This window comes from Thermobia domestica, chromosome 3 (assembly GCF_964235325.1).
Source record: "Thermobia domestica chromosome 3, izTheDome1.hap1.1, whole genome shotgun sequence".
Lineage (NCBI taxonomy): Eukaryota > Metazoa > Arthropoda > Insecta > Zygentoma > Lepismatidae > Thermobia > Thermobia domestica.
Window position 1 is genome coordinate 306,485,621 of NC_137456.1, and position 25,512 is coordinate 306,511,132.

Below are 25,512 nucleotides of genomic sequence, written 5' to 3' on the forward strand. Positions count from 1 at the left end.
AAACTAAAACGCAAAGTTTAGTAGCAATCAAGCAAATTGTTTAGTAGTAGTTTTCAGCAATGAACAATAAATTACGTAGTTACTTGTCCTATTATTTTCGTTGGAATCCGCAAATTTGTAAAATTGTTATGAAATGAGGCCCACTATTTCGTGTTGCAAAATGACTTACAAATGAATTACTACATAATATTTATCTGTTTTTCGTGCAATTCCTTGTGCTATCTAGTTTTTCTTAAATTCAAATTTATCTTCATATTATTTTAGAACATGGCGGCTGTGTTGTTATGCCGTTAATAGTCCACTTAATTTTTGAAGTTTTGGGTGTTAAATGTATGAAATCGTGATGATGTTTGAAAATAACTTTATAAGAAACAAATAGAAGCAGAGGAAATGGTGACTAGGGAATTAAACAGTGTAGTGTTTTGTGAATATTCGTGTTTTGACATTGTTTACAGTGAGACCAGTACTAAATATAGAAAATTCAAATTTTTGAAGGAACTTTGTAGTAGAAATAGGTATGACATATATGTAACTTAGTTCTTTTTAAATGAACTAAGGTTGATACACATTTTTGTTGTGCTTTTAATTTGGTTATTGTTGATTAAAATATCTAAAAAAAAAAATAGTCTACTTGAGGTAGTTATCTTGGATGAATATTATTGACGCGTAATGCAGGAAGTGAGCATCACTTCTGTATTTGTGTTTTTATCTTTCGTATGTTATGTTTGTAATCCATATTCTATGATCTGTTGTCACTTTACGGTGTAGTGCAAGGCTGAGTGTAAAAAAGTAAAGTTTGGTAAGTGGTAATAATTCTTGAACTAAACAATTCACATCCGAATATGGGTCAGGTTTACGGTGCAGATGCGGAAAACTCCATCGAATTTAAAAATAACTTTCCTTGCTTCAGATGATTCCGTAATACGTTCTAGACTGTTATGACATTGGGACATGCCGAAATTTCGTACATATTGATAATATGCATGCAAATATGTGCTTCTCCTTACGTGTATAAATAAATACACGACCTGACGTACGGTACGTCATAAAAACGACTGCAGAAAACGCAAACCGACTTGCTACTAAAAGCGGGAATTCTATCTAACCCAGTGCATAGGACTGTCGCGGAATGCGTCCACAGGAAACAGGCGCGTTAGCGGCGGTGAGTATGTTTATAAATGAGGATAGTGCCGAAAACACCTTATATCGCATAAAATCAGATAGGTTAGAGCATTTGCAGTGGTTTCACACTAGTAACCACGGTTGGCAAAAACCATGGTTTTTATTTTTAAAAAAACGTTTTTTTTTTTTTTTGGTTTAAACCAGGTTTTTTTTTGTTTAAATAATTTGCTCTATATATTCATATCATATATGGACAGAAATAAGTTTGTTTCGCCTTGATGTTATTATGCAACAACCGGGTTATGCTGGAAGGGGTCACATAAGCTTAAAGCGGAATAAAAACCGCTTCTCGAGTTATATCCGAGAGAGATTGTCCTCCATTTGAACTCGGAACCAGGACTAATTGGCCACAAATGCGATACGTCTGCCGACTCACTCACGAAAGAATCCTGATAAAAAATACGTTGTACTGATCTTTAACTGTCAAGAGTCATTTCAGAAGGACAAAAAGATAAACAGTTGCACAAGTGAAACCATTACACAGAATTACATATGAACAATTTCAAAGTACTACGGAGTACAGAAGAACTAATTTAGTTCAAGTTAGTTAACAACGACTTTTATTGGTCCAAATTAAAGAAATACACCGACTTAATCTGCATATCAATAAGAAAAGTGAATAAAGATACGAATTATTTGAGTCCACTTTGGCTCAGACTCATTTTTACATAAATAGATACCTAAGATACTTATTTCACTAAATGCCTCTCGTGGGGTCTGTATGCCCCCCCTCCCCACACACACACAGACAAAAAGTACGGCATTTTCAATGTATTTTGTCAATAGTAAACATTGAAACGAAACAATATTTAGAGTTTTTCTTCGATTGCAATTACATAACAATAATAACAACTACAAAAAATCACAAAATAAACATGAGCTTCTCCGTGGCTAAGCGGTTAGCGTACGCGCCTTTGGCGTGGGAGACCCGGGTTCGACTCCCGGAGGGAGCTCATGTGGTTCGGATTCCACGTTAATCAGTAGGTCCACGTCTCATATAGCCTCGCTGCTGAAAGGGACGCTAAACTAAAATCAACTCAACACAAAATAAACATTTATGAACATAAAAAACAGTTGCTTTTGTATGTATAATCTTTTTGAGTAATGAATGGGGAATTTAGGTCTGAATATAATACGAATAATATACGGGAGTGAAACGTAATAACCCACAAATGTGTGTTCATCAAGATTTTGCGAACATTTTTTTGTTTTTTGGTTTAAACCAGTTTTTTTTTTTTTTTTTTTTTTTTTTTAAACCAGCCAACCCTGCTAGTAACTATAATTGTACACATAAAATAAAGTTTCTGAATTTGAAAAAAATATGAATGCCACAAAAAATTAAAATAGAGACCCTAGACAACAAGATACTTTTGTACTTCATGTGTCTACGCACAATAGAAGTGATGCTATACGCTTTTGTTTCATACACTATGGACTATTAAAAATCATTTAAATGGCCCGCGGAATCGCGAAGTATACTGGGTGTTGGCGGCGGTATCAGAGGTGTTAATCGGCATGACCCGTAAATTAATTAAGATTGGAGACATTTGTTCCGAAGTTGGTCACCAACTAGTTTTCGACAAAAAGCGTAATAACCGGAATGAAAATTTAAAAATCCACAATTTTTAGGACCGCTTTAAAAAAATATAATAGAGTAAGGTAAGGGTAAACAGTTTACAATTTTGTTCTACCATACGTGGAGATTCCATATCGTTGTATTATATCTATTATTGGCCCCTTATTATGAAAAAGTGGTAATATTACAGGTTGGCAACCAGTAATATTCCATGTTACCCTCTCCTACTAAGTAAGGAACCAAGAATACACATAATACAAGGATACTAGGGAATCTTCATGCATGCGGAAATTAACATTGGAAGTAAATATATTGTACATGCGCATATCCACCGTCACTAACGCGCCGGCCCCATACGAACACCTCGTTTTCGCTCAGGCCTTGTTGCTGCGCTGCTGCCCTGAATCAGTTAGATAGCACTTGTGTTTTAGTGGCCACCTAGCACAAGTTGGGTACTGTCTTTTGCACAATAGTTCTTACCGCGTACATGCACTTCAGTCCTCCATGTTAATTTCTGCAGGTATGGAGACTCTATATCCTTGTGCGTATATTTTTGGTTCCTTGTTTAATGGGAGGAGAGAGGGTAAGCATGGGATATTATTGGTTGCCAACATATAGTGTTACCACTTTTTCATAATAAGGTAACGATAATATAAATACCACAACGATATATTAATATTCACAACTAACGTTGTGGACTATGATACTGTTGTTGGGAAGTGCATCTGGTATCCTTAGATGCTTGTCATGGTTGTATTAATAGGGCACGGTTTGAAATTCTTAAAATGGGTAAATGCAGTGGAAGATGTTTGGTGCATCTAGCAAGAAACATATAATTTTACAAGAAATGAGTAGAATTCAGAAAGTTGAACTTGATTTGCTAAATATAATTGCAAGAATTTCAATGGGTTTGAGTCAGTTTGAAAATTTTCTTCAGCTGGCTACGGGCCTGCAATCTTTGCTCTCCTTACATATTATGAAGAACACGAACGAGCAAATTATCCATTTCTTCCCGGTAAATTTTTAAAATTTTGCTGGAAACGGAGGACCTATTTGGAATTCTAATTAAGTGTGAAAAACCAGACAAAAGTGTAGCATTACCAGTGGGAAATGGCATAAATGAATGCTTCGTACAAAAGACACGTACTTAGTACTTTAATATCGTATCATACATTACGAAACGCATAAACCTCGAACTATTTCAGAAGCGTGGTAAAAACTGAATTCAGTGTCAGTCAAAAACAAATATACTGTGACAAAGTATGCGTTAATTGGAGATCAAATGATTATCAGTGGAGTGGAGGTGGTAGTACAAAGCGATGAACTAAAGCTTTTGTGTGCAATGCGTTTTCGGGGCTTTCAACATATTATAAAGGCTAAATTTCTCCTAGAATCAGTTAAATAACACAAATAACAAACACTACTCATAGTAATAAGCAAATAAATAACATTAGAAACTATGGTTTGCTCAAGTGAGCCTAACGTTTTAAATTGATTGAACTTCGTGCCCTATGCGTACTAGTCAATTTCAGTTTGATTTTCGTTTCGACAGATATTTCTAAATTAAAAGATGCCATGCTACTTTCACCTTTTGTTGTACAGAACAGTTCACATACTAATGCATTGTTTCTGTTTCTAGGGTTGGAGTAAGCTATTTTCGAGATAGATTACCACCACAATAACTTCTGAGGCTAGTAATATGACTCATGCTGTAACTGGAACTAACGAAAACCACAATAGGTTCTTGTATTTTGCGTTGTTAATCATTAATGGGACATAAGTGAACGTTACTTATCTATAAGTAGTGATACAGAGTGATTCAGTGAGGTATGCAGCAAAACTAGGAATAATTTGAGTTGTAGGTAAGTATTGCATTGTTGTTTATGATTATTAAAGGATCACACAAGTGTGAATTATAATATTGTATAGTTGGTACGTCTCTTACTCCGCACGATCATTTTTGATTTATTAAATTCTGTCTTTTTGGATCAAAAGATCCAATATATTTCAGTCAAAAATTTTCTTGTACGCCTTATATTTGGAGAACTACATATAGTGTAGCCAAACCCAAACTATCAGTTAACTCCGTATGATGTGCTTATTCCGTAGAAAATACGAAAACTCGAAGTAGGACCGTTCATAAATTTTGTGGCCCCTGATTCAAGATCCACTATATTTCATTCAATGAAAAATTTTCTTGCACTCTTTATATCTGGAGAACTACGTACAGTGTAGCCAAACCCAAACTAACACTTAACTCAGTATGATGTGCTTATTCCGTAGAAAATATGAAAACTTGATTTATTGTCATTCAAAAATTTTGTGGCTCCTGATTCAAAAACTAATTATTGGCCAAGATCGCAATCTTCTAAGAGGCCTCATCACTGCGAAATTAAAATACGCTGATTTTACAGTAATCTATATATATAAAAGAGAACGTACAAATCCTTTGTTAGCTCATCACGCTAATACGGCTGAACCAATTTCTTTCATTTTTGGGGGGTTATTAAGATTTGGACCCTACATGGTTTTTATCATATCACTTTAATTTTCAATTACCAGTGTCTTGAGATAATTGACCATTCAAGTGTCCATAACGTACAAATCCTTTGTTAGCTCATCATAGCTAAATCTAACCGTATTTATATGCAACCCACATGACCGTGTCACTCGGCGGGTTAACATAAATGACAGGCGATATAATGTTAACATTTACTCCAATCTTCTATGGTTTTTATCATATCACTTGAAAGCGAAAAAGTAAAAATTATCTAAGTAACAAAGTTTATTGCGTTCCGGGGTGACCCCAGCGAAGCGGGGTGAACGCTGCTAGTTATGTGATATGTTCAAATAGATAAAAGATAATCGAAAAGTGGAACAAGATCTCCCTAGACTTTATTATTATGCGTGAGATGCCGTTATTACGACTCATTTATCTGCTTTCGATTTCCAGCCATTTAGAAAATCGGCATTTATTTTCGCGTTTCTAAATAACTGCAAACGGAAAGCTACTAGGTGACTCGTGATAACGATACCTCATGCAAAATAACATCGTCTAGGGAGGTCTTGATCCACTTTTCGATTATCTTTTATCTATTTGAATAATTACTGTAAAATTAGCGATATTTTAATTTCGCAGTGATGGGGACTCTTAAGGTATTTTTTGGATAATTCCTAAAATTCTTGTTTCAGTAGAGCAATTATCTTGGCTGAAGACTTCACCGTGAAGAAGAGAACAATCGGTTCTCGAAACGTTCGACGACGTAGAATTTACCTGGCTGATTACCTGAGAACAATTATATTCCTGATTGTACTCAGATCTACAACGTATAAGCAGAAAATAATAAGGTTATATACATGGAATACATACAGATGTTGTGGCTATAATTGGACATTTCGTTCTGGAAAATATTCTTAAATTCTTTCAAGACTTATTGATAGGCTCGCTCACTTTTTCGTTTAGGCTATGTTAATAGTTCTCAAAAATGCAACATTTTTTGGAGAGGTAGGCGTATAACTTGCCTCTTGAATAATAATAATAATAATAATAATAATAATAATAATAATAATAATAATAATAATAAATAGCTACCGTATATCACTTACCTTATTGGAAAATTTAAGTTTTTTTTTCTGAACTAACCATTGTAAAGGATTCGTGCCTTTTCATAGATATCAACTGTGGAAGTAGAACTAATTTTATTGGCATTTATTATCACTGGTAGAATATCAGTGTGAGTACGTTGGACTATAACACTTCATGGTTGAACACCGTTTTAATAGTAAAGCGTACAATATATGTCTCATACTTTATTCCACTACAATTTAAATTTACTTTGCCGTCTTCGTTCAAAAACTCGTACTCAAAATTACATTGCTTAACCTCTGCGTTATGAATTATTAAGGTTGGTTTAAAGGGACAAGTTTTGTCGATAGATGGCAGTACAATCATCGTATCTCTTCCATGTATTTTTTTACCTTTCACGAAAATTCACGGTTGCTGTTACAAATTTCAACCTACAGACTTCAAATTTTTAGAAAAGTAACTTCATAATCTATCGAAGGCAATAATCCGTGCCGATTTTTTATTTAGAAGTTTCTTCATTGTTGAAATGGATTTCGAAACCTTTAACAATGGAACTGTTTTAACAATGAAGAAAATTCTAAATAAAAAATCGGCACGGATTGTTCCCTTTAATAGGTTATGAAGTTCCTTCTCTAAAAATTTGAAGTCTCTACGTTGAAATTTGTAAAAGAAATTGTAAATTTTCTTGAAAGGTAAAAAATACATGGGAGAGATACGAAGACTGTAGAGACATCTATCGGCAAAAACTGTGCCTTTACACTAATCTTAAAAGTGGATCTTGACACGCAGTTGGTGACCTAGATATACGCCTTTCACCACAGTAAATATCAGTTTTGTTTTCAACTACCTGTGGGCTAGTAGCTTTTACTTGTATACTCAGAACTCTTAATCCTGATGGCAAAAATGACACATGTTCAAGAGGAACTTACTTAACAGGGTGTCCACATTCTGGAAAATCAGTGAAAGTCAGGGAAATAAAAATATGTCAGGGAAATGGCAGATTGGTCAGGGAAAAAACGATTTACTTCCATTGTTCAATTATTGAATTTATGAATTAGTGTTAATTTCTTTACTGTTACTGGATTACTGGATGCAAAATGTGGTGTTCCCAATGATGATATTGAGGGAGGCAATTTCCTCTGAAGTAGTTGTTAAAACTAATTTTCTGCGAGATACACGTCTAACTGCGTCCTGACATATTTGCTCAAAAGAGTAGACGCTGTTCTAGAAGAATTGGGTGGTGCCATGAGGATATCTGGACAAGTGGCTGAAAACGCTGAGAAGAAGTATTACCAGCTCACAGTGAAAGCTCAGACTGAAGGATTTAAGGAACACTGAAATGATTTCATAGCCAAGGACAAAGATGGTATTGGATATTTTTTTTTAACTTATTCTTACGAAATGAGAAGGACTTCGTTGACGTATGGTCTGTTATGAAGCTGTATTGTATCTTCTCTCACGGAAACGCATTTGTTGAAAGTGGTTTTTCAATAAACAAAAATCTCATTGTTGAGAACTTACAAGAAGAATCTCTGGCGGCTCAACGAATCATATATGATTCTGTGATGAGAATAGGTGGATCATCAGGATTAACAATTCCAAGAGATATGATAAATTCAGCGAGAAGTTCAATGAGACAATATCAGGTGTATTTGGAAAAGAAAAGAGAAATGAATGCTGGAGAGGAGAGAGAGAAACGGAAGATTCAGCAACAACTGAAGGAGTTGGAGGAAGAAGAGAAAAATAGTAAACTGCGGAGACAACAAGAAGGATATTCAGATCGATGAGAAGAAAACTATGCGAGAAAGGATGAAAACAAGTTGTTAAATAGGTTGCATTTAACAACTATACCGGTAAAGGTATGTTATATAATGTTTTCCTTTGTGATCAGTAAAATCATGTGTGAACTGTTTATTACTATAATCAATATTATAATGCTGTGTAATTGGTTTTATAATGTTTATATATATATATATATATATATATATATATATATATATATATATATATATATATATATCTTAAGTAATCTGTATACTGCACACTGGATCTTTCGTCCGGAAAAAGTCAGGGATTTTTTTTCGCCAAATTGTATGGACGCCCTGTTTAAAGATACCATCAGCAAATTTAATTTCATTAAACTTAAGTTCTTTTTTCTTTAACGTGATACTATAACATTCTACTCTACCACAACACTGAGTGGATTTCTCATAAATTTTCTTAGGCATTTTAATATAAGAGCCTTTTTTTTTTTTTTTTTCTAATTTTGCAATTTTTAAGATTCACTTACAGCCTACTTTCAATTTCAACTAAACTAACATACTTTTTATGCTGTAAAATTTCTTTTTCAGTGTATTTGTAAGAGTCAAACTTTTGTAAATTTTTAAACAGAATTTACTTTCCTTGTTCAGCCTTAAATTCGACATTATTTTATTTTATTTTATTTATATATGTATTTATTTATTTTTTATTTGCGCGTCAATGTGACTTATGGCTGTTGTAATACAAGCCTAAAGAATACTGAATTTCTTCTAACGTGATTTCATTATCAGAATATTTCAATTTATTTAAAGTTTCTACATATTCGATTTCACATTTAATGATCTGAAACTTAATTTTTCTGCCTAAACATATATTTACTATATTTTGATTTTTCGCAATGGCAAATAAACAGTGGAATATGCTAATTCATACACAAGTACATCATATGTTAAATGTTGATTTTATGTCCAGACGGTTTGGAACTATCACTTAATTCATGAAAAACAGACAAAACTATTCTTACATGTCAACTCCTAAAGGGTGCGGCATCATTCATATGACTGTACAGTCAATGGTTTGATCTTTGTCCTGGTACATTACAACGAGTAAGTGCCATTCATAGATCAGTGTTTTTTCCCCCACAATGGCTAAAGCAATTTATATTGCGTACGAGTCCTTAAGACGGATGAATACTCTTTCTGGAGCTGTAAAATTACTGACAGAGGGTTTTCGGATCGAACCTTTTTAGGGACGTGAGTTTAGCTGGTCTGTAAAGAGCCGTAGTTTGATTCCTTTGTCTCATATAGTCTATTTAAATAATAAATTAACTTATCTGTTGTTTTCTGAATTAAAAGTACCTATCTGTACCGTCTATGGCACTGTAAGTTCACACACATACAGTACATATGTACGCATCTGTTTATTGTTCTACATATATGCTGTTTGCTTTTCAGTTTCTTTATATTCTATACAATCATCATGCAATTAGTATGTAATATTAGCATGCAACACAATATACACTCATATCGCTCCACTCATATCATATATCTCCCTCCAAAAACTTCATATTAAAAAAGAACATACTCTTAATAAAGCTGTCTTTCTCTCTTTCTCTCTCTCTCTCTCTCTCTCTCCTGAATTTGAAGTACTATCCCAATATATGAAGGAAACAAAAGAAGTTCAGTGTCTCAGGATTACGCACCGAAGCTAACGGAAACGCTGATGATGAGATGGATGATTGTGGTGGGAGGAAACGGGAGAAACCAATGCACACTGTGTTTGACCACCGCAAAGCCCACATGGCTGGAACTGGGATCGACTGCAGCCCCATAAGGAAATTCCACAGTTTCATGTGTACAATAGAACAAGTATATATAAATAGTATTTAAATATATGTACAAAATCTAATAAAACCTAATTTTGCCCAGTAAGACTTACTAAAACCCATGGGCTGGATTTAAAAAAAAAAGTTTCTCACAACCCTTCTAAATATAGATATTTCATGTTTGCGAAATTTCCGTTTCATAGTCGCCGAGTTAATAATTACTAATAGTTTTAAATCGTCAAGTGCTTGCACAGTTCAACACCAAATAGCGCAGGTGGTGACATCTATTAATATCAGGCGGGGAGACATCTATTAGCATGACGCACAGACTGAGACGTTTCCCGTTTATTATTAGGATATATCAGTACAATGTTGGGTTATACTGCGTATGAGTCCTTGTAGCTCAGATCTTTAATTGCATTTATACAATAATAATAATAATGATGATAATAAATAGAAACATTGCAGTAGTGTAATTGCACTGTTCTTTGGTTTGTTATCTCTGTTTCAATATATTTTTAAAATTGTTTGTACTTTAGAAGTGTTATGTATTTATTTATTTATTTAATAGGTGAAACAGATACAGTATTGTCACTATGCCAATTCCCTCAACACAAGAATCAGACTCAAGATTCGCAGAGCTTTTAAATCCTATAAGGGATTTGACTAAGAATTTCGAAGTTGATATTGCTAAGGTAAGTATTCTATGCTTCTCTCTCTCTCTCTCTCTCTCTCTCTCTCTCTCACTCACTCACTCACTCACTTCACCTAGAAGTACTTCCTTTGCATACATTATTATACTTTTTCATAATTTTATATGATTATATTGATGAAGGAATCCAGTATCGTGGTTGCGGATTTCATTAACGCAAGGTACAGGAACAAGTAACAAAACCGCAGTTATTAGTTCCATTCGAATCTGCACAATAACCACTTATAGTATTGATATTCATTACAAAGAAGAATAAATAAGATATTAGTTCTTTGTAATAGAATGGTTGTCTTTTTTTTTTTCTATATTTAGTTTTAAGCCTAAAAATAAGCATAAGCGAAATGACCATTATATTTCACAGTATACTTTTGGTCGATTATTTGTACCTATGTGTTTAAAATAATCATTAAAATAGTTTCACTGTAGTACAGCAACTAGCTGTATAATAAAGAGAATAAAAATAAGGATTATGGACTGAGATAAAGTGTGGTAGAAGTCTGAAATACGGGATCGAAACTGTAAATCATTTCTGTCATGTTTTTCTATGTTAGTTTAACGTATGCAAAATTAAGAAATTATTTGTTTTAGTGATAAAATTGACTTCAAGTTGTAGTCTTCTCACACTCATGTTCATATGCGTGAACACACACATGGGAAACAAAGCAACAATGGTTCTTTACAGGTGCGTGAAGATGATTCTCAAAATGTAATGAGGAGGCGGGCATCTTACAGTAAGTAATATAGTAATAATGTAGAATGAAAGATTTTTCCTTTGAAAGAAAATGACTAACTGTTGAAAACGTCAGTCTTGCTTAATTATACCTTTCGAATTCTGTCCATCAGATAGTTGCTAAATTGTGCTAAAACTCAAAAGTCTTAATCGAGGCCGCGGTGGCTCAGTGGTAGAGCGTTCACCTCTGGTGCTTGGGGTCCCGGGTTCGATCACAGCTCCCGCCAAGTGGACTTTGTGGTGGACAAACACCGTGTGCGTGGGTTTTCTCGGGGTTCTCCCGTTTCCTCCCACTTTCTTCATTCCACCATTTCATTCATTACTCATCATCACCGTCTCCTTTAGCCTAACCAGCATAACCGTGGGACGTAAAACTCAAAGATTTCATTTTTTCAAAGTCTTAATCTTGTACTCCCGACTGCCACTTGTGTTTAGAACATTATTCTGCACAGTATTTTGATTGCCTGATCTTCAAATGCAGGCATGATGTTAGTCGAAATCTGTTTTTATTAGATTATTCTATCACACTAAAACCTGTATTAAATAGAGAAATCGACACCGAATATTCCGTAATACACTCCTGTCAATTCTATTCAACATTTCTGAGTTTTTGTGCAAATAGACCTTATGCTTTAACTTTTGTAACTGTTTCTTAATGTGCATCGCTGTTTAGTTGCTTAAACCTGTTTACTGATTTGCAAAATTGCGGAATAAAAATCACTTACCCATTGTGCACTCATACCGCTAAAAATTTCAATTGAGAAATTTTTATGTTTGAAAGCACCTTTGTGCATTATTCATATTTGAGCACTTACTCCTTTGTTCGTATAATTAATCAGTCTTTCTAGTTGATTGCAATATTGACATTATTGGTGTTTGTTTAATTTTGTAAATGAAATCTTTAAGTTTTACGTCCCACGTTTATGCCGGTTAGGCTAAAGGAGACGGTGATGATGAGTACTGAATGAAATGGTGGAATCAAGAAAGTGGGAGGAAACGGGAGAACCCCGAGAAAACCCACGCGTACGGTGTTTGTCCATCACAAAGTTCACCTGGCGGGGGCTGGGATCGAACCCGGGACCCCAAACACCAGAGGTGAACGCTCTACCACTGAGCTACCGCGGCCGTTGTTTAATTTTGTATTTTAATTTTAATAGTCGCGCTAATTGTAACTTCTTTTCTCTTTTTTCCCTTTTCTTCCAGAAAACGTCTTCCAAACTATGACTCATGAATATCAATGTTGATATTTGTTTCCTGTGTGAAAAAATCAATGTAATCATTACTTGTTCAGAACTTCTATCTACATTATTTACAGTTGAAATATAATAATAATAACACTTACTTATGCTTAGTTGCAGTTAATTAATTATAACATTTTCACCTATGATCCAGGCTCTCGCTATCTAAGTTAAGTTCAGGTGATCTTGTTCTGATGATGAAAGATTCAAAATCATCCTATCAGTGCTGTTTGAGCAAGAGTGTAAGACTTTTGACTCTTTTTGCTTCATGGTCTGTTGTTTGAAGATGTCAGGACAGTCCTGACGTGGAATGCTCTTCACTTCTCTCATCCCTTATGTATTCCTTAATCCTCGTCTTGATATTCCTTTTGGTTATGCCTGCGTAGTGTTTGTCGCTGCATAAATCCCTGCCTGAGACATCTGGCCTTTGTAATTTATTTATTTATTTTAAGTAGAAAACAAATTTTCAAAACTGGTCTCAGATTTGATTAGTCTTCTGTAGGAATTTACGCAGTCATTTGCACTTGCGACCGAAAGGAGTATCAAGGCAAGGATGGAACACACAACTGATGTAAGAAGTGAAGGAGTCCCCCCCCCCCCACACACACACACATCAGGACTGTCCAGACATCTTCAAACAACAGACCATGAAGTAGAAAGAGTCAAAAGTCTTACATCCTTGCTCAAACAGCACTTAGGAATGTTTTTAAATCTTTCTTCATCAGAACAAGAACACCTGAACTGAACTTGGATAGCAGGAACCTAGATTATCGATGGAACACTGTAATAAGTAGTTAACTGCAACTAAATGTAAATAGATGTTTTTATTATTATTATCATAATTTTTCAGATGTAAACAATGTACATAGAAGTTTTGAACATTTAATGAACGCACTATTTGTTCACACAAGAAACATCAACATTGATCTTCATAACTAGTTTGGAAGACGTTTTCTGGATGAAAATGGAAAATAGAGAAAAGGCATTACAATTAGTGTGACTATTAAAAGTAAAATACAAAATTAAAACAAAAAAACCCAATAATGTAAATGTTCAAATAAAGTAAGAAGACTGGTTTATTATATGAAGAAAAGAATAATTGTTTGTGTGTGAATAATGCAGAATGATATTTTCTAACATAAAAATGACTCAATTGACATTTTTAGTGGTTTGATTGCACAAGAGGTAAGTGACATTTATTCTACAATTTTGTAAATCCGTAAATAGGTTTAAGCTACCAACAGCGGTGGATTAAGGAACAGTTACAGAAATTTATTCGCACAAAATCTCAGAAGTGTTAAATAGAATTGATGGGAGTGTACTGTGGCATATTCGGTTCCGATTTCTCTATTTACAAGATTTGGAGTGATATAAAATGTAACCAAAAAATAGTTTCCAGCTACCATCATGCTCGCACTTGAAGATGATTTCAGAAAGAATTGAAATGTTGCTTAGAATAATGTCCTAAACACGAGCGGCAGCTGGAAGTGCAAGGTGAGATTTTGTGTTCTGTCCATTGCACTCTACATGTCAAGGAAACAGCTTCGATCATCGTAAGAAGTCAGTGCATTACAGGGTGTTCGGGACAAATTTGACTGCTGCTGGTGAAAGACAACAACAGAGAATGTCATGAGTCAGAACTAATTATATTGGAAACACGTAAAAATGACATAAAGATGACAACAATGAAAACAGATATCACCTTTAAATAAATAATTTAAAAAAGAAGAAGAAGTTCAGCATCGGGAATCTGGCACATGCGATGCGCATTGACTTTGATTTCTGCCACACATTGGGAGTACTGAAAACGTAATGAATAAATAAATAAAAACCTTTTCTGAGTCTTCCCAGAGATGTGGCAGGGAGTTGATCTTGCTGCCATACGTCTTCCAGCAGCCATTCTCGACCCAAGACTTGACCACGGTGTTCAGCAACTCCACATAGCTATTCGAATTGGCCACGAGCCTGGATACAGCGGTTGAAGAAGTAATTAAGAGAATAGGCATGCATGAATAATAAGCAAACAGTATTGTAGAGAATTTTTCTTGTGACCCTGGTCAACAGGCAGGTTCTCTCTTCTACTCGAGTGCAAGTAGTGTTGCCATCTCATACGTTAAAAAATAATAATACTGTAGCTGCGTGATAGTCTTATTCCAATATCTACATTTATTGCCACGATTATCACTCACATAAATTATTATACATCCAAAACACATTTCTCTTACAACGTGTGGTCTTTGGTACTAAACTTTGGAATTTTACAAAGTAGTAAACTTTGGTGACACACATATGAATAAAGGTTTATTGAACGGGATGCAAGGATCACTGACGCATGTGGAATTGCTTTCTGCTTTCCAGATGCTTTTCCCTGAAGGAGGAAAAATGCTCAGCTGTGAGGCAGGGAGTCTTTCTTTGAGGAAGATTCCACGGCACTTTTTTTTTGTTTGTTTGTTTGTTTAATGTGTTTGCTTCAGATTCAGTGAAGTTTCAACATTCAAGAGACAATTAACGAAAAATTAGGGGAACCAATTTGTTTCTTACCAATGACAATGGTCACACGGAACCTTGTAAGTGGAAGTGCCCTTTCGGAGGAGTATTTCGAACGACATGCTTGCCATTACAAGGCGTATTTGTTTGTAACTAAAAATATCTATATCTGGGTGTTCTTGTGACATCTTATTATACAATATACACATTTTTCTGATAGATGTATAACCTATCAGAAAAATGTGTATATTGTATAATAAGATGTCACAAGAACACCCAGATCTAGATATTTTTAGTTACAAACAAAATTTTCATTCTACATAAATTTGTTGTATCCTGTATATCGTGCTATCTGTATTTTAACGTATATTTTACTTTCATATTATTATTTTATTATATGTGTATTTTAGAGTGTATTATAATAGAATTGAGGTCATATTAGTATGTTATTATATGTGTATTTTAAAGTGTATTAAATACACTTTACAATAAGGGAAAACTGTAATTAGGCATTTGCCTGTTGTTTTTCCGAAATAAATAAATAAATAAATAAATAAAAATTGAATAGTAATCGGTAAGCACAAATTCCCATTAGCCTAGGGTAACCATATCAATATTATTGAATGTCAGATATTCTTTCAGAAAAAGCATGACTTTTCATTTTATTATTATAAAGAAAGACTTCATTAATTTGTGAAAAGTCCTTTTTTCTACTTTAAAATTCTGTCCATAATGAAGCTGTCTCGTTTTAAACGGTAAAATCCCTTCTTCAGTCTTTGTCCAGGCTCTCTTCGGTTCTAAAACAGGGAGACGCCAAATATCAGGTTAGTTTTAATACATTAAGGTCTTATATCATATCGCCACTTGGGTATGCTATTCACGTCACCTTGGTTTCTCTGTTCACTTGTTTCGTTTTGGAAGTAAAAGTGAACACATTTTTCATTTTTACTAAGAGTAAGATATCCTATTGAGCGCAGTATTATGGACCTTTCAAGACAGAGTGTATCACACACACACACATAGTATATACAATATATATACATATATATAAAATTGAAACAATATTTTGTGTTGGAAGTACGTTCAACGTATGTTATCAGAATTTTTTCAGTACTATTTTTACCGCTTCCCCATATTAAATGGTGGTGTAATCTATGAGTTCTTACTACTGCTGACAAGGGTGTGTGTGCACAGTCACGTAAGCGTAGTGTGCCAGTTACATGCTCGGTAAGCTCCATAGTTGGGTCTCAAGAAACCTTTCCAGTTGTAAGAGTTGTGAAATATGGCAGCAACAAAATATTCCACGACGCACCATATATATATATATAACTGTATTTGCTTTTTATATAAGCATTTAATAACTTGCTTCAAAAATATTAAATAATTTTTATAGTATCAGCTGTTTCACACGTGTATGTTAAGAATTATATTTTCTCCATTTGTTTGGAGCTAAACAAATAAAAGAATAGTAAAACCAAAAATCCCAATGTATTTTAAATATTTTCAGAAAAAATGTGATATAGATTCGAATGTAGGCGAGATGCGTTACTCATACGAGAAGTTCGCATAGAGTTCTTGTTGTTTAAGCTTTAGGGAAGAGATCTCTTGGTGGGCCAGAAGAGTACGGAAAGATAATAAGCTCCTGACTTAAAGAAAGTAAGATGTACCAATTGGATCCAATGATATAGAATAACCGCCTGCGTTTAATAATATCACTACAGTATTTGACGCATGTTGTTACGTAGACATGAAAACTTTTTGCTGGTAACTGCGTCTTCTTAAAATTATCGTATGTAGTTTCGACATATATCCTGGCTTCGTCAGTAGGTCGGAATTACTTACTGAAAATTCTGCTTACATCACAAAATACCTACATCACCATCTTAATATCATTGTATGCTTAGGTTGAGAACAGTTGAAGGATGATTTAAATCATCTTTAAGAAATAGCAACTTTTAATTTTTAAAATTCCTGGCGATAGTGCAGCCTCCTGACACACACACACCAGCAGTTGTAGATTTCCATATTTAAAAGAAATATTGATTAATTGATGTTAGTGACATGTACTTAGTTATCCATTAATTTATTGATGTTGATGACTGTTCCGTTCGTATTCATACTGTACACCATAAACTGAATTGAAAATTAAGTTAGAATCCTGTTATTTTTTTTTTTTTTTTTTTTTTTTTTATCGTACTTCGTAGCTGCAGGCTTCTTAACCTATGAGATTAAATTGAAATCTATCATATTAAAAACACGCTTGTACTAGATGACCGATCACTAAATACAAGACGATAAAGTCACATTTGTCCTTGTATATGAATTCATTGGATCTTTAATTATGATTGAAGTGCATGTAAAACTAATTAAATTTAAAAAAAAGTGTGCTTTCATATGTCCTTTTTAAAACATTTACTATTTTACTGTTTTTTTTTCTTTCTTTTGTAGTATTTGGAAGAATATCTTGTGGAGTTGGCAACTGTGAAAATAAGCTTCGATGGAGGAAGAACGTCGATGAATTTTGCAGAAGCTGCCCTACTTGTCCAGGGGTCAGCTAGTGTGTACGGTAAAAAGGTGGAATTTTTATGGCAGATATTACTGCAAGTTTTGGATCTCCTCAAAAATAAAAAGTAAGTATTTTCCTTTGCAGGTAGCATTTTTGCTTTTATTTATTTTAGTTTTATTATCTACGATTACGTTCCGTATAGTTGATTAAGGCTGAGTGCTCAGTAGAATTAAAATCAAAGACGAGAATATGTGCACTGAATGCGAGAATATTTGGCTATATATTTTTGATATGAAATATAGAGAAATAATAAAGTAATATAGTTGAGGATTTAAAAAAAATATATTTCTTCCCTTCTTAAACTAAGTATCTCAGGCGAAGTAATCCGTTGATTTCCCGAATGTAAAGGTTTTAAAAATTTTCCATAAGAGATTAATAGCTATATTTCTTAATGCCATATTTACTCGATTATAAGCACCTCTAAAATTTTTGTCATTAGTCATTATCATCGTCGAATCATTAGTTTTCAGCGTCGCTAAATTAATTAGTGGCCAGGGTTGGTTCGTTTAAACCAAAACCAGCAGTTAAAAAAAAAAGGTTTAATTCAAAAAATTAGTAATGTTCATAATGGTGTAAGTGTTCGTAAAATCTTAATGAACACACATTTGTGGGTTATCACGTTTCACTCCCGTATATTATTCGTATTATATTCAGGCCTAAATTCCCCGTTCGTTACTCAGAGATATTATACTACAAAAGCAACTTTTTTATTATTATTATTATGAATGTTTCTTTCGTGATTTTTGGATCAAAAGATCCAATATATTTCAGGCAAAAATTTTCTAATAGGCCTTATATCTGAAGAACTACATATAGTGTAGCCAAACTCAAACTATCACTTGGGGGGCGCGGTGGCTTAGTGGTAGAGCGTTCACCTCCGGTGCTTGGGGTCCCTGGATCGATCCCAGCTCGTGCCGTGTGGACTTTGTGGTGGACAAACACCGTGCTCGTGGGTTTTCTCGGGGTTCTCCCTTTCCTCCCACTTTCTTCATTCCACCATTTCATTCATTTCTCATAATCACCGTCTCCTTTAGCCTAACCGGCATAACCGTGGGACGTAAAACTTAAAGATTTTATTTTCAAACTATCACTTAACTCAGTATGATGTGCTTATTCCGTAAAATATGCGAAAACTCGGTACAGGGGCAGTTCAAAAATTTTGCGGCCCCTGACTCAAAATCTAATTATTAGCCAAGAACGCGATCTTTTGATGCATTTTTTTGATCATTCCTAGAATAATTGTTTTATAGTTTATTATTATTGTTATGCAATTACAATCAAAGACAAATTCTGAATATTGTTTCGTTTTAATAATGATTACTATTGATAAAATGCATTGAAATGCCGTACTTTTGAGGGGGCTACAACCCCACGAGAGGCATTTACTGAAACCAGAAGTATCTTTGGTATCTATTTATGTATAAATGGGTCAGAGCCTAAGTGGACTCAAATAATTCGTATCTTTATTCACTTTTCTTACTGATTATGCAAATTAAGTTGTTGTATTTCTTTAACTTAGACTAATAAAAGTCTTAGTGAACTAACTCGAACTAAATTAGTTCTTCTGTACTCTGCAGTATTTTGAAATTGTCCATATGTAATTCTGTGTAATGGTTCACTTGTGCAACTTTTTGTCCTCCTGAAATGACTCTTGACAATTATATTAACAAGTATGTAAAGATCAGTACAACATATTTTTTATCAGGAGTCCTTCGTGAGTGAGTCGGCAGACGTATCTCATTTATGGCAAATTAGTCCCGGTTTCGAGTTCAAATGGAGGACAATTTCTCTTGGATGTAAGCCGAGAGGCGGTTTGAATTCCGCTTTAAACTTATGTGACCCCTTCCAGCATAACCCGGTTGTTGCGTAATAACACCAAGGCGAAACAAACTTAATTCTATTCATATGTGACGTGAATGCATAGAGCAAATTAATAATAATAATAATAATAATAATAATAATAATAATAATAATAATAATAATAATAATAATAATAATAATAATAATAATAATAAAAAAAAAAAAGATTAGTGTCGAATCCAGTTTTCGGGGTCGCTTAGATAAAGAGTGACACTTCAGAATACCATTTAAAGTTCAAGTTCAGCCCCATTGGCACCCTGGGGATGTGAAATTGAAACATGTAGAAAAAAATTGAAAATGACCGTTGTTAGTGTTGAATCCAAGTTTTTGGGGTTTCTAATTTGATTGGTGGCAGTTCAAGTTGTAAGTTCAACCTTTAAGTTGAAGTCCAGCTACCAGTTGGGGTAAGACACTCTGAAGGGAGTTACATAGAAAATGATCGAGGACGACTGAGTGTAGAGTCTGAATCGATAAGATGAATAGTGACACTCCAGGTGCCGTTTAAATCCAAGTTCAGCCCCCATTAGGACTGGGGGAGAGGGAATGGTGACATGGAAAAATAATCAAAAACGGCTATGTTGTATCGAATCCATAGTTTTCGGGGTCCCTTAGTTGATTGACAACTCCCTATACCATTTAAGTCTACGTTTAACGTCCATTAGTGCCCCTAGTGTGGTTGGAAAGGTGTTGACATAGAAAAGTAATTGAAAACGACCGATATTAGTGTCGAATCCATAATTCTCGATGTTGCTGAGATGAATAATTACACCCCAGATAGTGTTAAAAGTCCAAGTTTAGTTCACATCGACGTGGAGAGTGAGAAAAGGTGAAAATTAAATTGTCTCAAATGACAGATTAGTGTCGAATTCATAGTTTGGGTTCGTCAAACTATTAGGTTACAATCGCGAAGACATTTCATCCCAAGTTTAGGCTTGAACGAACGTGTCAACTGGATTGGGAGTTTTAGGGGCAACGCCAAAGGCGTTTCTCGTACATCTGTGTATATTTGGATGTATATGTATATTCCAGCGTAATACCGAAGCGTCTGGAGTAATTTTAACCAAACTTCGAAGCCATATGACTTTCAGTATTAAAAAAAGTACTGTGGGAGTAAGACATCTCAAGGGATGAAAGTTGGAAGAAGTGACATGTAAAGATAATCCAAAATGACTGATATTAGTGGGATCGAGAATACGATTGACCTGTTTGAAATGACTTTTAGAAGATAAAATTCACTTCAAACGTTTTTTTTTTTTTTTTGTTTATTTTTTTTTAATCAGTTTGATTCAAGGTGTATTATGTAGGGGTAGAGTATTTCAACATTTATGCCAAAAGCAGAGTATATTCTGTATTCTTATGATTACACTTTTGATGAAAAAAGTGTCCTAAGAGGAAAGGGGATTCGAATACTTCCCATAAACCTATTATCCTTGTGCGAAGAACGGGTATTTTACTTAGTAATAATAATAACAAATCAAGTAAATACTGTACTAACATATCTTCATTTGCTTTTATTCATTAACACATGTGAATATTGGTGACATTACTGTTAAAAATTTTCATGTGTATACGGAAATAAAGCGTGTACTTGAGTTCCGTAAGCAGTGGCGTATTTACGATTTTATTTCGGGGGGAGGGGCTTTGACTGAAAATGTGAAAATTCTGCAAGATATTTCATATATTTTAGTATAGTAAGATTTTTTTTTGGGGGGGGGCTTAAGCCCAGAAGCCGCCCCCCCTGAATACGCCACTGTCCGTAAGATTTATTGTTAAGACGATGTATTTTCTTCCTAAGACAAAGATAGGAATACTAGAGTGATACTAAAACAGGGATTAGATAGGAATACTAGACTATTTTCTGTTTTAAACTTGGGGTTATACCAATTAATTAATAAATATAGTATTAAGTTCGGTTGCACTATTATTTATGACATCGGTAGAACAAAAACAATCATGAAGACAGTAATCATCTTAGTTACTTTTTTATGAAGAACTTTAATATGTGTCTGAAAATATCAGAATCAAAGGGATTGCTTTCGTATGTTTATCTGAGTTAAAATGAAGATAGATCATAATTACATGACATTTCAACTCGTAAATATCGTTCGTTCCCTAAGTTTGATGCAACATACTTTGGGTAACTGATTGAAAGGTGTTGATCGTGCGTTTTTGATGTGCTATAGATTTATGCGTGTTATTGGTACACATAATTTTCTTCATAAACCAATGATGTGGTTGATTCTTGTTCGGTTCAGATATCGGATATACTTCTCAATTCAAGGGCGTTTCGCTGTCACCAGTTTTGCACATGAACCGACCATTATAAATATTCGATGTGGGTTTTGTATCTAGCATTATTTACATGAAACTCTTAGTGTACATCATATTAATTACAATTATAGAAGATTGATCGCATTATATCTGACCATTTTGGCAACACTGATGTTACCTGTGCAGTTGCGACAGAAACAGGAAAGAGGGTCGTTATCAGTGGGGAGTCTCAGCATGCAGGTGTCGGAGTATCGTGTTGGTGATAGTGAAATATCGCCGAAACGGTCCAGTATTGCAAAGAGAACATCATAGCTCTTTTCCATTCATATTTTTCGTTCAACTCAATAGTGAAACATTGTCGGGAAAACGTTTAACCATCAAAGTTCAATCACAGCTAAAGATATCGTGATCAACAAACACAAATCGGGCCAGCAAAAATATCGCCCGAAGTGTTCGTGAAATTGGTCGACTGGCAGGTAGGAGAATCCACCAGAACGTGACGTGGTCCAGAAATTATTTGATAAGGGACATAGCAGTACTAAGTTTTACCATCAGTGGAGAGTGTATCCACAGGGAATCGTGAATGTTGCCGGATACGGTTAAATGAGGAAGTTGCAGGTACATACGATGGAGGAAATCATGCAGGTGAATGCTGCATACCAGGAATCTTCCGTGACTCCAGTCTATCGGAAGCACATTCTTCGTTTGTACGGATCCAACAAGAAACAGATGCAAGTCGACATGGACATAGCGTTCACCCCATACCCTCTGGTTTTATTACGACATGAAGCAGGAATTTAGGTTGTTCTTTTTCATAACATCCCTGTTAAAAGTTCTGACGCCAACCCAAACGACATCTGCAATATAATATCACCCTCACTGGCCTATGAAAAACCTACAGGGAAAAAGAATGGGGTGGTATTCCTATGCCTGCGCTCCAATGCAGTTTTTTACAGTGGAAAGTAGGGTGTCGGACGGCAGTCTATAACGCTGGTGTTCCTATAGAATACATTCTATGTTGACAGCACGGCTTTTCGTAGGTTGGGTATAACGCGATCAGCCTTCTGTATTTAAGTTGAATTACACTCTCTATTCGAGAGAAGGCAACGTGTCCTACTGACAGTGTCAAGGTAAGGTTGCACACTTCAATGATTTCGGCGCTTAGAGAAGGTAACCAAGACCATTTCAGCCGCTTTTGCCCGTCAGGTTTCCCGAGGAACCCATGTAACAGAGGTTAAGTTTCATCTTCACCGGGAATCTAATCTGTCCTTCCAGTTGATAGGTAAACGCCTTGTCGACTACTTCGCCGCAGCTATAATGACAGATATTCAAGTTGGAAAGATATTATCATTTGAACCTCTTTTTAACTTAGAATAATTTTATATTTCTTATTCAAAAGGTCATATGTATTTTTCTTTTCTCTTTTCAAGGAACGTAGATGCTGCTGCACAACAATCAAATACACCTACAAAAACTAATAGGGCATCACGTCAATCGTTGTCATTAGAAATCGAAAATTTCGATGCTCCATTGGGTAAGTTTTCACTTTAGGAGTTGATGAATGACTTTTTGTATTGATACAGGTCACAGAGAGAGAGAGAGAATGGAAAAAGAGAATAATCTCTCGTAACAGCTCACGAGAGAGAGAAAAAAAAAGTGTATTTAGTGGAGTTGATGATGGTAATAGTGAGGTGTGTATTTGTATGGGAGAATAATAATTGCCGATCGATACACCTTGTAGGATACGTAAGGAGTTACTCAAATATGAATAGTTTTGCCTTGTATCCCAAAGTAGTAGAACTACAATCATATAGTTTCTTGGTTTATACGGTTTAAGGTTTCCATCACCGACAGAAGCGTGGTTGAGTCGTTTCTCATTTGAATTGAAATCTCGCCCTAAATGTGAACAACGAAAATTTGGACCACAGATGGGATGACATTATTTTCAACTTTACGTAAAAGCAAATCCAACAAATCACAGCACCTCTATTGAATTTATCTTTACAACAGTTATATTTCAGCAACACACGTTCACAAATTGATATAGTAATCAGCCGCATACAAACTAACTTTTTGCGCCGCCTTTTCCTTATTTCTCCAGCACATTGATGGCAACGGAATAATAAGTTTGATGTTAATTTTACACTGTTAACAGATAGTTTCGTTTCTACACCTAACTGGAAATTTAATTAGAAATATCAGGAAAGCCATTCCAATTTTTTATTTAAAATAAGAGAAACGATGATAACCTTTAAACCAGTGATCGCCAAACCGTCGATAGCGAGCTACTAGTAGCTCGCGGGGACATTTTCGGTAGATCGCGTTAACGCTCCGGTTGACTAATCTTGATCCCTCCACTGAGCTGAACCATCTTAGTGTAATTTTTTTTTTTTTTTTTTTTTTTTTTTTTTTTTTTTTTTTTTTTTTTTTTTTTTTTTTTTTAAAGTTGGTAGTTTATTTGGTTGGTAGCTCACAGTAGGATTGTAGTTCAGAAGCTTAATAAGTTTGGCGAACTCTGCTTTAAACTATGCATTGTATTTTTTCCTAAGAAACCGAGTTGGTTACAGTTTTTGAAAAGTGGGGTTGTTTTAATTGTTCTGTCATATACTTATTTTTGGTGTACCCAGCTCAGACATTTAATCCTTTTTATTTTAAAAGTCTGCTACCTTTAAACAAATAGTGTAAATAATCGTTGTACGTTCTCGCAACGAATGGTTATCAGCAACGACCAGACGAAGCAGCCAGTGGCCTTGGCAATCAACTGCAGCCAATCGCAGTCGTACTTGTGCTATGGTAGGTGGGACTCACGTGAGCAGCGAGAACAAGGAGAAAACGCGAGAGGTAGCCATCATTCGGCACCAAGGAAACTAATGGGACAAGATTCACCTTCTCATCGCTGCTGAAACAACTCATATAAAATTTAATATTTAGTACATCCGTTTGTATCTGCATTATTTAAAAATATCAATATCTTTTGTTGTTATAATCTTACCTTTTACTGTAAAGACATGTAAGTATAGTGTTGTTATTAAATATAATCTCCAATTTGTGCGTATCATTAGCGTTATTCTGACCCGAGAATGCTGCCTCATGTTCGTTCGCTTTGTTGTACATGGTACGGAATGTATATACTAATGCTAGCAAATTATCGTTGTAAGTTGTTTTTCAGATTAAATGACGCTGAAATTTGGTCCTATTCGTAAGTTTAAGGTTATTATTTGAATTTTCGCCTATGTGTAGTTAGCGGTGAAGGAAGCTATTGTTTTGCAATAACTTGTTTCGTAGTTAACGCTCGGGTGAAAAATTCGATTAATGACTATCTAATGTAATGTTTGCTCTACCTGGATTATCATCCTATGGAGTAAACATCACATGTCGAGGAAGGTTCCAGAAGAAAGCAGAACCTTTAAAATATGACTTCAACTTAGCAGTATTCAGAAATCATCGACAGAGGTGTCAGCGCACACTGAAACTGTATGATTGTAATTCTACTATTTCAGGATACAAGGTAATACAATCCATATTTGCCAAAGGCTAATAATAGTTTAATTACAGCTACAAAAAATAATGGAAATGTATAAAGAGGTTGAACACTGCTGGTAAAAGAAAATTTTAGAGAATATCATTCCAAAACCACACGAAACGTCCAGAGATAGCCAAAACAGATAAATATGAGAAAATACATCTAAAAGTTTCCTTCGATCAGGGTGAGAGGACG

General features: G+C 34.8%; 1 protein-coding gene across 1 annotated transcript in view; it reads left to right on the forward strand.

Moving 5' to 3' along the window:
• The first annotated feature begins 247 nt into the window (after positions 1-247).
• LOC145681123 (condensin-2 complex subunit H2-like) overlaps positions 248-25,512 on the forward strand; it is a 106,566-nt gene continuing 81,301 nt past the window's right edge. Inside the window, exons 1-5 of the mRNA XM_081752549.1 lie at positions 248-515; positions 4,398-4,620; positions 10,502-10,625; positions 17,546-17,727; positions 23,225-23,328. Of these exons, the coding sequence (XP_081608675.1) occupies positions 10,527-10,625; positions 17,546-17,727; positions 23,225-23,328 (385 nt within the window). The 5' untranslated portion in view covers positions 248-515; positions 4,398-4,620; positions 10,502-10,526. The remainder of the gene's footprint in view (positions 516-4,397; positions 4,621-10,501; positions 10,626-17,545; positions 17,728-23,224; positions 23,329-25,512) is intronic.